The sequence below is a fragment of the Adiantum capillus-veneris genome, chromosome 5, assembly GCF_014529385.1.
Source record: "Adiantum capillus-veneris isolate H3 chromosome 5, ASM1452938v2, whole genome shotgun sequence".
Taxonomy (NCBI): domain Eukaryota; kingdom Viridiplantae; phylum Streptophyta; class Polypodiopsida; order Polypodiales; family Pteridaceae; genus Adiantum; species Adiantum capillus-veneris.
In genome coordinates, this window is record NC_140935.1 from 148,023,265 (window position 1) to 148,034,325 (window position 11,061).

Here is an 11,061-nt window from a genome sequence, read left to right on the forward strand (position 1 = left end):
TAGATAGCCCTAGAGTGATGGGCGTATATCCAATGCTCGGGGGAAAAAACCTCCTAAAGAGGGGAAAAATGCTCCTGCGGTCCGTGTGTTCACACACATCACTACCACATGTATATGGTAACAATTTTCCATGGACTTAAGTGGCCAATTTAAATTGGAATATACTTTTAGAAGGTGTGAGAGTAATAATCATGACAGACGACCACATGACAACCGATTGGGAGTCGAGAGCCATAGTGGGAGTCAATATTATGGGCATGGTCATGATCACTCCCAACCATCAAGAGTCGGGTAAAGGAGCCAAAGAGCACTGCAACATTGAATTGATACAATACAAACCCTCCTCAATTCCATGAGCTAAGTTCAAAATTATGGTTGGCTTGTTGAGCTAATGTTCCTAAAGTTCAGGTGTGTGCATTTTGTGCGTTGACCTCGAGTGGCATGATTGGCTTATAGCCTACGCGTGCTGACATGGTGGCCATCCATCAATTGTAGGTTGAGATTTTGGCTAAGAAGGGACAAGAAATGGAGGGCCACAATGCATTGCCCCCCCCCCCCCCCCCCCCCCCCCCAATACCCGACCTTGATGGGGTAGGGAATGGTCGTGCACTGACGATTCCCACTAATTAGGACGAACGGCGGAGACCAAGAGCGTTGATTATGAAAATGGTATGCGCATGACCATTCTCGATCATCAATGGTCGTGGGAGAGGGGAGCCAATACTAAGCAACCAACTAGAAACAATGCTTGAAGGCGATGGTCCTCTAATAACATTTGACATTTGCACTTACACAGACCGCATGAATTCCAAGGGCTACTGAGCTACGAAGGAGACGCTAGAGTACGAATGTTGAGGTTTCAATAGCGCAACAAAATCCTCTTGCTAATTTGGATGTGAATGATTGGCGTGCAGTAGTGCAATAAATTCCTCATGCTATTTTGGATGCCAATGATTGGTGGATGAGATTCTGGAGGCTAAGCTAGCAGAACTGGATGCTCTCCGGTAAAAGGCTTCAGGGTCTCCTGAATTCTAGTGTCTGTCTAAGCCCTGAGTGAACAAATGTAATTATTTGGTTCTTTTCTAATATATTCTTGCCTTACATTGTTTAAAAATAAATAAAAATGATTGGTGTTTGAGATTCTAGAGGCTAAGCTAGCAATCATCCAATGGTTTTGAAAATTACCTCCCAATAATGGACAGTGGATGGAGGGTCGGGATCTACTGCATTCCTTGACGAAGGGGAGGAATGCAGGTGAGTGATGGGAAAGAGAGGGATGAAGGGTTGTAGCTCATCATCATGAGGATACACTCACGTTAAAGCATGATCAGCGTTCATTTGTTGCCGGCTAAGACGCTCTCCTATGATGGTTTTATTGTCTCTAAGGAGATGGGAGAGAGGGATGAAGGGCTGCAGCTCATCAGAGGATGCGCTCACTTTCAAGCATGATCATCATTCATATTTGTTGGCGGTTGAGGTGCTCTCCTGTGGTGGGGTTTTATTATCTCCAAGGAGATACAAATAGCAGATTCAATAGGCCCCTATGCATGAGATGAGAAGGGCGCCTTCTGGGCAGCTAATGTCCACCCACAAAGAGTACACCCCCCCTTGTGACTCATATTGGCAAGTAGACACACCACACACAACACTTGTTTAAGTTCACACAAAGCAAATATATGCTACCTTGGACATGAAGCGTAGACAAGCTTAGTAAACAAAGACTAAAGTCAACTTAATAAATGAGAAAAGGATGATCCCACCTTAGTCTTTAGCTTTTCCCTTTCATTTAATAAAACCATAAACCTACCCTTTTATTAACTAGCTCGAGTGCAAGACCTTTGCACAACCTTGGAGGCTTACGAAGCTGATACGGGGCTACAATCTACCTCTTAATTTAGGACGTGCTAAACTAGGATAATCTTTGGTAAAATAAAACTCACCCTTTGGGCTTTAAAACTTTCACCTCCTGTGCAAAACCTTAGCATGATACTTTGGAGGTGTCGCGAAGACATTTTGTGGCAAGTTAAAATTTCACCCAAGGCTTTCCAAACTTCATATTTAGAATCTAAAAAGCTATTCTAATGACTTGAGCTTAACACACTCACTTTCTACTTTTAGACTCTTATGATTGCTCTCGATTATCTCCTTTGTCATGTACCTTTGATCAAGGTTGTCCGAGATATTTATCCCTCCTTGACATGTGTATTTCACGAAGATAACTAGTTAGCAATTAACCTTGCTCTTTTATGGATTTCTTTCCTTTTGGTCTCAAGCCTTGACTGGGTTGGTCCATTAGCACTTAATCAATTTCACTAGTTCTCTTTTTATTTTCCATGGACTTAAGTGGCCAATTTAAATTGAAATATACTTTCAGAAGGTGAGAAAGTAATATTCATGACAATATTGACGACCACATGGCAACCAATTGGGAGTCGAGAGCCATAGTGAGTCCATATTATGTGAATGGTCATGATCACTCCCAACCATCAACAGTCAGGTAAAGGGGTGCCAAAGAGCACTGCAACACTGAACTGATACAATACAAAGCCTCCTCAATTCCATGAGCTAATCTCGACAATTATGGTTGGCTTGCTGCGCTAACGTTCCTGAAGTTGACGTGTGTGCATTTTGTGCGTTGACCTCGAGTGGCATGATTGGCTTACAGCCTACACAAATTACACGTGTTGATGTGGTGGGGTGCCACCATCGATTGTAGGCTGAGATTTCGGCTAAGAGGGACAAGAAATGGAGGGCCACGATGCATTGCCCCTCGATACCCGACCTTGATGGGGTAGGGAATGGTCCTGCACTGACGATTCTCACTAATGAGGGCGAATGGTGGAGGCCAAGAGCGTTGATTATGAGAATGGTCTGTGGATGACCATTCTCGATCATCTATGGTCGTGGGAGAGGGGAGCCAATACTAAGCAACCAACTAGCAACAATGTTTGAAGGCGATGGTCCTTTGATAACATTTGACACTTGCACTTACACAATCCGCATGAATTCCAAGGGCTACTGAGCTACGAAGGACACGAATGTCAGCAGCGCAACAAATTCCTTTTGCTAATTTGGATGTGAATGATTAGCATGCAGTAGTACAATAAATTCCTCATGCTATTTTGGATGCCAATGATTGAAGGATGAGATTCTGGAGGCTAAGCTAGGAGAACTGGATGCTCTCCGATGAAAGGCTTCAGGGTCTCATGAATTCTAGTGTCTGTCTAAGCCCTAAACGGCCCTTGTGATGTAATCCCAAGCTCACTCCTTGAGCAAAAAGATGTAATTATTTAGTTCTTTTCTAATATATTATCGCCTTACATTGTTTTTTTTTTTTTTTTTAAATGTTTGGTGTTTGAGATTCTGGAGGCTAAGCTAGCAATCATCCAATGGTAGTATTGAAAATTACCTCCAATAATGGACAGTAGATGGAAGGGTCGGGATCTACTGTCTCCCTCCACACAACCTTGACGAAGGGGAGGAATGCAGATGAGTGATGGGAGAGGGACGAATGAAGGGTTGCAGCTCATCCTCATGAGGATGTACTCACAATAAAGCATGATCATCGTTCATTTGTTACTAATGAGACGCTCTCCTGTGATGGTTTTATTGTCTCCAAGGAGATGGGAGAGAGGGATGAAGGGCTGCAGCTCATCATCATTAGAATGCGCTCAAAGTTCAGGCATGATCATCGTTCTCCTATGGTGGGGTGTTATTATTTCCAAGGAGATACAGATAGCAGTTTAGGCGCTCTCCTATGGTGGGGTGTTATTATTTCCAAGGAGATACAGATAGCAGATTCAATAGGCCACCATGCATGAGATGAGAAGGGCGCCTTCTGGACAGCTAATGTCCACCACAAAGAGTACACACGACACCTCCCCCTGCAATGTACGACCATTGTGAGGTGTATCCGTGCAGAGTCATTTTGCCATCTAGCTGTGAGTTTTTTTCTTCCTCTCAATGCTCCTGTCAGAGAGCCTCAATGCTCTCTAGAATTCTCCATAGCCCTCGGAGAAAGGAAGGGGGCGTGTAGTCAAATTGAGCACAATCGTGCAAGTCACATACACAAGGTTTTAAATAAGCTCAAACTTCTACAATTTTATAAATGCACACATTATTGAGGCTTACAATTATTGGCCAAAGTGGACAAATAAAATGCAAGGTTAAAAGATTAATGAAGGTGAAATAAACTACACACACACTTTTGAGGTGCTCTTAAGAGAGCCTATTATGGACATGCTAAGCACTTGCTTATTACTGCGTGTAGGATAGTGGCTCAAGAACATGCCCAACATATGAGTAATCAGGGAAAATTAGTGCACAAGCAAAGAAATTGAATCAATTTTGTGAGCGAGAGGAACTTCAAAATAGATGAATATGATTATGTGCTTAGGACTTAGTAGATTAGAAAATGCTTATTTAGCTAATGGCTTTGATACCATCTGTAGGAATTAGGGAGATTTAGAGTGTTGCATTTGTAGCGATTTAGAGAGGGTAACCATTAAATTAGGCTAGATTCTTTCATTCATAAATGCCTTTCTTTTTTGTCATCAAATACACTTCAGACAACAGGACATAAAAATATTCAATTGTGCAATAACCTTGCATTTCAATGCCAAAGTCATTAGTAGCCCATCTCACTTAACCTTCCATACCTTTATAATACATCTAGTCAGGTGCAGATCGCCTATGTGCAGATCGCCTATGTAGGAAATAAGATGACGAAGTTAGACCTCATTTGTAACGCTGCAACCAACACATCCAACCTGTAACAACCATAACATTTCGAACACATTTTATAATAGCTTTGTAAACTCGACATAATCGCTTACTCTTTCCAAATTCAGTTTTGAATATGTCCCAACTAGGTTGCTATCTTCATCTGGATGGATATGCTTGTGATTCTGTTCCATTTGGTAACAATAAGAATTCGCTTGAAAGTCGTGCAAAGCTGAATCGAAGTATTTCAAAAATACTCAATAGCTCTCTGTGCTTCATCCATCATACCTTCCTTACTGATTTCGACAATGAGTTGCACTAACAATCACATGAATCAGATCACCTACATGATTTCCTGTAGTAGTCCACTTACTTTACCTCCCCTCTATCACCAAGTCCTTATTGGGAGAGCTTTGAGCTTGGATGTGAGCAAGCTAACAACGTAAGAAAGACACAAAATTGGAACTCCTCCACTGCGATAGTGCATATAGACTGACCATGGCATGCCCTTAGTAATATATCCTTGTATGATACATGACTATCTAATGGGCACTCCTAAAGGTGCCTAGTCTTCAAATATGATAGGATCTTAAAATTGAAGAGCATCCACATCAACATGTCAAACCTCCTGAGGTAGGAATCGAACCTACACCTTATTGACCAAAACATCAATAGCTCTTGCCGCTCAGCTACCAAGGAGCATAGCTACATGGAATTTTACTCTCAATATACCAGCATGCATACATCAATATACCAACAAAGGTGCAGATCGCCTGTGTAGGAAATAAGATGGAGAAGTTAGATCTCACTCGTAACCCTGCAACCATAAACATTTTGAACACATAATTTATAATAGCTTCGTAAACTCTAGACAATCGCTTACTCTTTCCAAATTCAGTTTTGAATATGTCCAACTAGGTTGCTATCTTCCATCTGGATGGATATGCTTGTGATTCTGTTCCATTTGAACAATACCGAGGGATCTCTCAAGACCCTGGAGAGAGAGAGAGAGAGAGAGAGAGAGAGAGCCTTTTCCCGGCCGGTTGTTACAATAGAAGAATCCGTTTGAAGCATAAAATGCATAAGTCTATTTCTAACCGGCAAGCACAGGCAAGGTCAGCAATGCAGTGACATGAAGATCCAGCTTTATGCCTCCGTTGCTATATTATAGCATATACCCACATCCTCGCACCAAAATCATCCAGCCAAAACTCACTGTAGGGATAGAAACTTGCCACCAATTCAAGTTTGAACAAATTCATCACACAAGGGGGTTGATAGATTAGATGTTGGACTTTGTTGCCTTTGGCCCCTTCGCAAATTGAGGATGGCAAGACAGTTATTCATGACTACTTGCAGCACCATATTTGAATCACTTCGGCATATGGACAAAGAGTTGCTCTGCTATGGTTCATACTGTCCAACACTCCTTCGAATGTTCCGACGTGCACAAAACGGAGCAAGAAAGCAACTACTCAAGAGAGAGGCCAAATTTCTGGAAAAGAAAGTTAAAATTGCACACTGCATATGACAACTGAGGTGTGCATCCTTCGAAGCACCTCACATGAGAACATCAGCTGTTCGATGAAAATCAAAGCACCACCCCTCTGCAATAACTTCTGAGCGTTAAGAAAATGTAGATATTCCTCCAAAGCTGTGAACTCCATAAACCTCTGGACACCAGCGATTCTCAGCTGGTGCAACTATGCAGAAGAATTGAACATTACAGAAACAGCTACACAATGGAAGAACATAACAAACGACAAAGGCAGCCAAGAGCATACCCAGATGAAGGTCATCAATTACAGTGCCCATAGACTGATCGCTTAGCATCAGCACCTCCACCTTGCAACATAAATTGCTTTCTTCTGACCTCCTGCTGCACACACAAATAGATACATCGTCGTCTTCATTAGATGCTAAATTCCATTTAGCTAATGAGCCCATCGCCTCAGTTTGATACCTCACTAGTTAACAACCTTCATAATATCACATCAACCATCTGAAATATTTTGTATTCTGAATATCCTGCCTCTGAATAAGAGAGTTGTCATTTGACTTCTGAATCACAGAGATGCAAGCATCAATTGCTGAAGCTACAAATCCAGGTCCTTCATCTTACCTGCAACACATTGAAAATATGCAACCAAAATACATTCATATACTGCTGCTTGTGCAGTCAAAGGTACTCAAGGCCCCCATCAAATAACAGCCTTCCATTGTCTTGCACATATGTACACATAAGTTGATGGCAGGTTTTATAATTGTATATAATTCTCCTAAAGTTGCAGAGTGTTCGGACAATTTCAATTGCTTTTATAGTTTCTTTTAGAGTATTGGGTTTCTTTTAGAAGCTTGAATGGGTAGAAAGAGACCAGCAGCAGCGGCTCGGGGGCCAACCGGTTTGGGGGGGGGGGGGGGGGGGGGGGGGCCTTCTTACTTTCACTTCAGGAGAGAGCTCTAGTAGCACCAGGCATGACCAGAGAGAGAGAGAGAGAGAGAGAGAGAGAGAGAGAGAGAGAGAGAGAGAGAGCATATGGCAAGGCCCTTCAATTGTACCCTCTACCCTTTACATTCTTACACAAGTTGCATGTAGCATACTCCCCTGATTTTTAAGGTCAACTTTTAGTTCTGTTTCAAAGTGTGTGACATATGACATGCAATTTTAGGACTGTAATTCGACTATAGTCATACAGAGAGAGCCAACAAATCACTTTATTGAGAGAGCCAACAACAGAGAGCTGTCATTAAGAGGAGACCAGAGCTGCAACTCTCTCTACTCAAAACTTGTCCTAGCATCTGTCTGATTTTGCACACACCACATGCAAAAAATCCAAAGCTCTTTCCCAAAGCTCTGCTCTACCGCAATTATAAATAAAAAACTGACAAACACTCATCACATATAGTACAAAGTTCCTAGGCTCATTGATGCCTTGGAGATGCAAATAAACACTGTGACAAAGATTTAATTCTCTTTGAGACTGGAAAAAAAGAATCCTACTTGGACTATACTGAATGCATAGAGAACTGGCATTTGCAAAAGACCTCAAATGGATATTAACGCCGAGAACATCACTGACCCAGTGATGTTTCAATGAAATAAGACAACAGCAAAGAATACACCCACATGCATATCTTTTGCGCATAAAGGCAGCTGTCCATAAATTTCAACCAGACATTTCTCTAACTACTTTCCTGGTGCAACCGATTTTTTGAATGTTCACATTAGAAGGAAAAAACACCGACCAGCAAAATCTCTCTCTCTCTCTCTCTCTCTCTCTCTCTCTCTCTCTCTCTCTCTCTCTCTCTCTCTCTCTCTCTATATATATATATATATACACACACACACACACACCAGAACATCAAGCCACACACAAAACACATCACACACGGGCACACACTCACAAATGCCCCCACCCAGAGCAACACACACCACAGCAGAGGGGCTGAAGGCCCCCTCCGACACCAATAAAGCTTTTTCTATTATGTCCTGATCCACCCCGTGAGCGCACCCATAGGGGAAGGATCACATTTGACACATGAGAGATTTACATCCGGCACTTCTAATTGATACAGTAAAGCCATTCAGATTGAGCAACACCCAAAATGGACCGGACAAAGGCAGCCATTCCTGCAAATCACAAATTCTAATGATCAACACACATGCTCACACAAAAAAAACAAGTAACAAGAAGAAATAGACATACCCTGAAGCAGATAATTGAAAAGACTGTCTTCTGCAAACCGAGGCACCATCATCATCATTCAAAAAATTTGCAGTAATCGAGAGTGGAGTGTAGACAGCCTGTTCCCTCCATTCGACCTCAAGAGAGAAGGTAGCTCGATGATTGACAAGGATAAACATGTACACCATGAGGAGCAATCAGAGGAGTAAATCCTGAGAGACGTACACTAAAGTAGATAATTGTATGCAGTGTAGACGGCGTGTTCCCTGCATTCAACCTCAGAGAGAAAGCAGCTTGATTGCTGACAAGGCTAGGCAAGTACACCATGATGCGCGATCTGAGGACTACTGCAGTGGTTTTTAATGTTCCACCTTTTTAAACAATCACGATTCATGGAACCTTCAATCACTATCTATTATGTCTCTCTATCCGGCTAAAAGTCATCTCTGTGGAGATTTCCAAGTTGAATAAAAAAACCACCAACCAATATACTCTCTCTCTCTCTCTCTCTCTCTCTCTCTCTCTCTCTCTCTCTCTCTCTCTCTCTCTCTCTCTCTCTCTCTCTCTCTCTGTACATCATGATGATGTAAGAAGAGCGCACACACAAGCCAGGCACACCACGATGGAGGGGGTTAAGGCCCCCTCCGACACCCAAAAAATATTTTTCTATTATGTATTGATCCACCCCGTGAGCGCACCCATAGGGGAAGGATCACATCTGACACATGAATGGTTTACATCCATCAGTCTAAGTCATAGAATGATCAAGCCACACCTGAAGATGGAGCCAAGCAGTGGAATCCTTTCCTGCAAACCACAGAAGAAACAATCAGCACGCCAATGATTTTGTTCATTGCAGGTCAAGACAAAAGAAACAAAAGCAGCGACATACACAAAAGAAACACATGAATGGTTTACATCCACCAGTTCTAGATCAAGCCACACCTGAAGATGGAGCCAAGCAGTGGAATCCTTTCCTGCAAACCACAGGAGAAACAATCAGCACGCCAATGATTTGTTCACAGAAAGATAATGGTCTAGACAGAAGAAAGAAAGGCAGCAACATACACAAAAGCAGATCGCTGCATGACAATGTCTTTTCAATCCCTCTTCAAATCGCACACTACCATCTGAGAAGCACTCTACAGAGACGAGTTGCCTGCATCCGAACGTGCTTGTACACTGCACTTTCGTCCCTGTAGAGTTTTACCTGTTGCTTCCCCGTCAAATTGGGTTGGGAGCAAGATATGGCTATGGCGTTTCTGATCAAGGCAACCTTCTCTCTGAGGTCGCGAGACAACGCGACCTTGAGTTGCTGACAAGACAACTAAAAGCCAGCACGGTCGAGCTCTGAGAGAAGCGCAAACGGCCATACCTGTGAGCGAAGCCCTCGAAGGTATTACGCGAAAAACGTATGGCAAGGGTTGGTAGCTTTGGGACCCCTTTATACACACATCGTCTAAAGTCGGCACATTATTTTTCGTTTTTAAAAGCACACAAAGGCTAATTTGGCGGTCAAAAGTGTCACTGTGTGTTGTGTGTGTGTGCGAGAGAGAGAGAGAGAGAGAGAGAGAGAGAAGAAGAAGAAAGAAAGAAATTAATACAGAGGAAAAGAGAGATAGGGAGACAAAAGACGAAAAGTGATTTTTACTGTGATTATCTAAGAGGCTTTTGGTGAATAATGAAGCATAGTATTTCACATGGAACTACAAAATTGGATCATGGTAAAATAGTTACGCTAAAAGCTAAAAAATGGAGCAGGTCGACACATCGCACAGAAGGTGCATTGCTACCTTGAACAAATCAATGTTGAGGAGTTGTGGTTGACGTCCTTCTCAAGGCCAAAGGCAGTGACATTAATGTGAACAAGAAACAGCTTTATGATGAGATTTTTGGTCAAGGACTCTTAAATTGATTTGTTCACATGTGCAATACTTACACTAGGATTCTTGATGCATTCAGTCATTCCTTTTTGTTGGATGAAGTTTATAGGATCCAAATGTAGGACCAAGGTATTCCCCTAAATTCAATCGCCTTTATCTGTGATTGAATGTCAATTTAGAAAGGTGTTGAGATACATGCTTGAAAGCAAAGGGGTTTGGCACTACATTGGTTCACATGAATGCAAACTTTGAAGCATTTTCAAATGCTCTACTGGTGTTTGATGAGCTTCGAGCACCTAATATAGATACTTGGAATGCCCTTATGGATGTCAATGTATGCCAAGTGTTGTGGACTCTCATAAACGCACTTAGTGTTTGATGAGCTTTTGATACTTGATGTAACCCCTTGGACAACACTTCTTGTGGAATATGCTAAGCGACATTTGATATGCCCAACATGGTTGTGGAAAGGAAGCTCTTAGCTATTATAACCAAATGCGAAGTGAGGATTTCTTGCCACATTATGAAAAGGAAGCTCCTAGTTGTTTTAACTAGATGCCAAGGGACGGTTTATTGCCAGTGGTTTATTACCAGACAACATCCTTTGAGTGCTCCTATGGGAGGATATGCCCGCCAAGCAAATCTGGTCGAGAAGGCTCTAAGCATGTTGATTGCAGGATATGCCCAACATGGCTATGGAAAGGAAGCTCTTGGCTTTAACCAGATGCAAATTGAGGGTTTCTTGCTAGGCTATGGAAAGGAAGCTTTCA

General features: G+C 42.3%; 2 protein-coding genes across 4 annotated transcripts in view; both read right to left on the bottom strand.

The window, feature by feature from the left end:
- LOC147458259 (uncharacterized) overlaps positions 1-7,800 on the bottom strand; it is a 32,779-nt gene extending 24,979 nt beyond the window's left edge. Inside the window, exons 1-5 of the mRNA XM_086512937.1 lie at positions 6,686-7,800; positions 6,507-6,601; positions 5,606-6,425; positions 4,836-5,495; positions 4,659-4,749 (exon numbers count right to left, since the gene is read on the bottom strand). The gene's annotated coding sequence lies outside the window, so the exon portion shown is untranslated. The remainder of the gene's footprint in view (positions 1-4,658; positions 4,750-4,835; positions 5,496-5,605; positions 6,426-6,506; positions 6,602-6,685) is intronic.
- Positions 7,801-7,955: 155 nt separating this feature from the next.
- Positions 7,956-9,840, bottom strand: LOC147458260 (uncharacterized). Of its 3 annotated transcripts, XM_086512938.1 has the most exons (6): positions 9,619-9,840; positions 9,477-9,538; positions 9,354-9,385; positions 9,184-9,215; positions 8,430-8,459; positions 7,956-8,353 (listed from the first exon to the last, which is right to left on the bottom strand). In XM_086512938.1, the coding sequence occupies exons 1-6, from the start codon at positions 9,779-9,781 to the stop codon at positions 8,286-8,288; spliced, it is 387 nt and encodes a 128-aa protein (XP_086369064.1). In that variant the 5' UTR covers positions 9,782-9,840; the 3' UTR covers positions 7,956-8,285. The 3 variants fall into 3 exon arrangements, 1 of the variants encoding a protein (XP_086369064.1); XR_015188208.1 differs by lacking the exons at positions 7,956-8,353; positions 9,619-9,840 and having other exon boundaries at positions 8,430-8,854; positions 9,301-9,385; positions 9,477-9,528; XR_015188207.1 differs by lacking the exons at positions 7,956-8,353; positions 8,430-8,459; positions 9,619-9,840 and having other exon boundaries at positions 8,876-9,215; positions 9,301-9,385; positions 9,477-9,528.
- Positions 9,841-11,061: the final 1,221 nt, after the last annotated feature.

Bases quoted from the DNA above. Each gene is read 5' to 3' on its own strand.
- LOC147458260 (XM_086512938.1), bottom strand. From the start codon at position 9,781: ATGGCCGTTTGCGCTTCTCTCAGAGCTCGACCGTGCTGGCTTTTAGTT. The intron at 9,539-9,618 runs GTAAAACTCTAC...AGTGCTTCTCAG, and splicing joins ATTTGACGGGGAAGCAACAG to ATGGTAGTGTGCGATTTGAA. The intron at 8,354-8,429 runs GTATGTCTATTT...TGTGATTTGCAG, and splicing joins TTTCAATTATCTGCTTCAGG to GAATGGCTGCCTTTGTCCGG.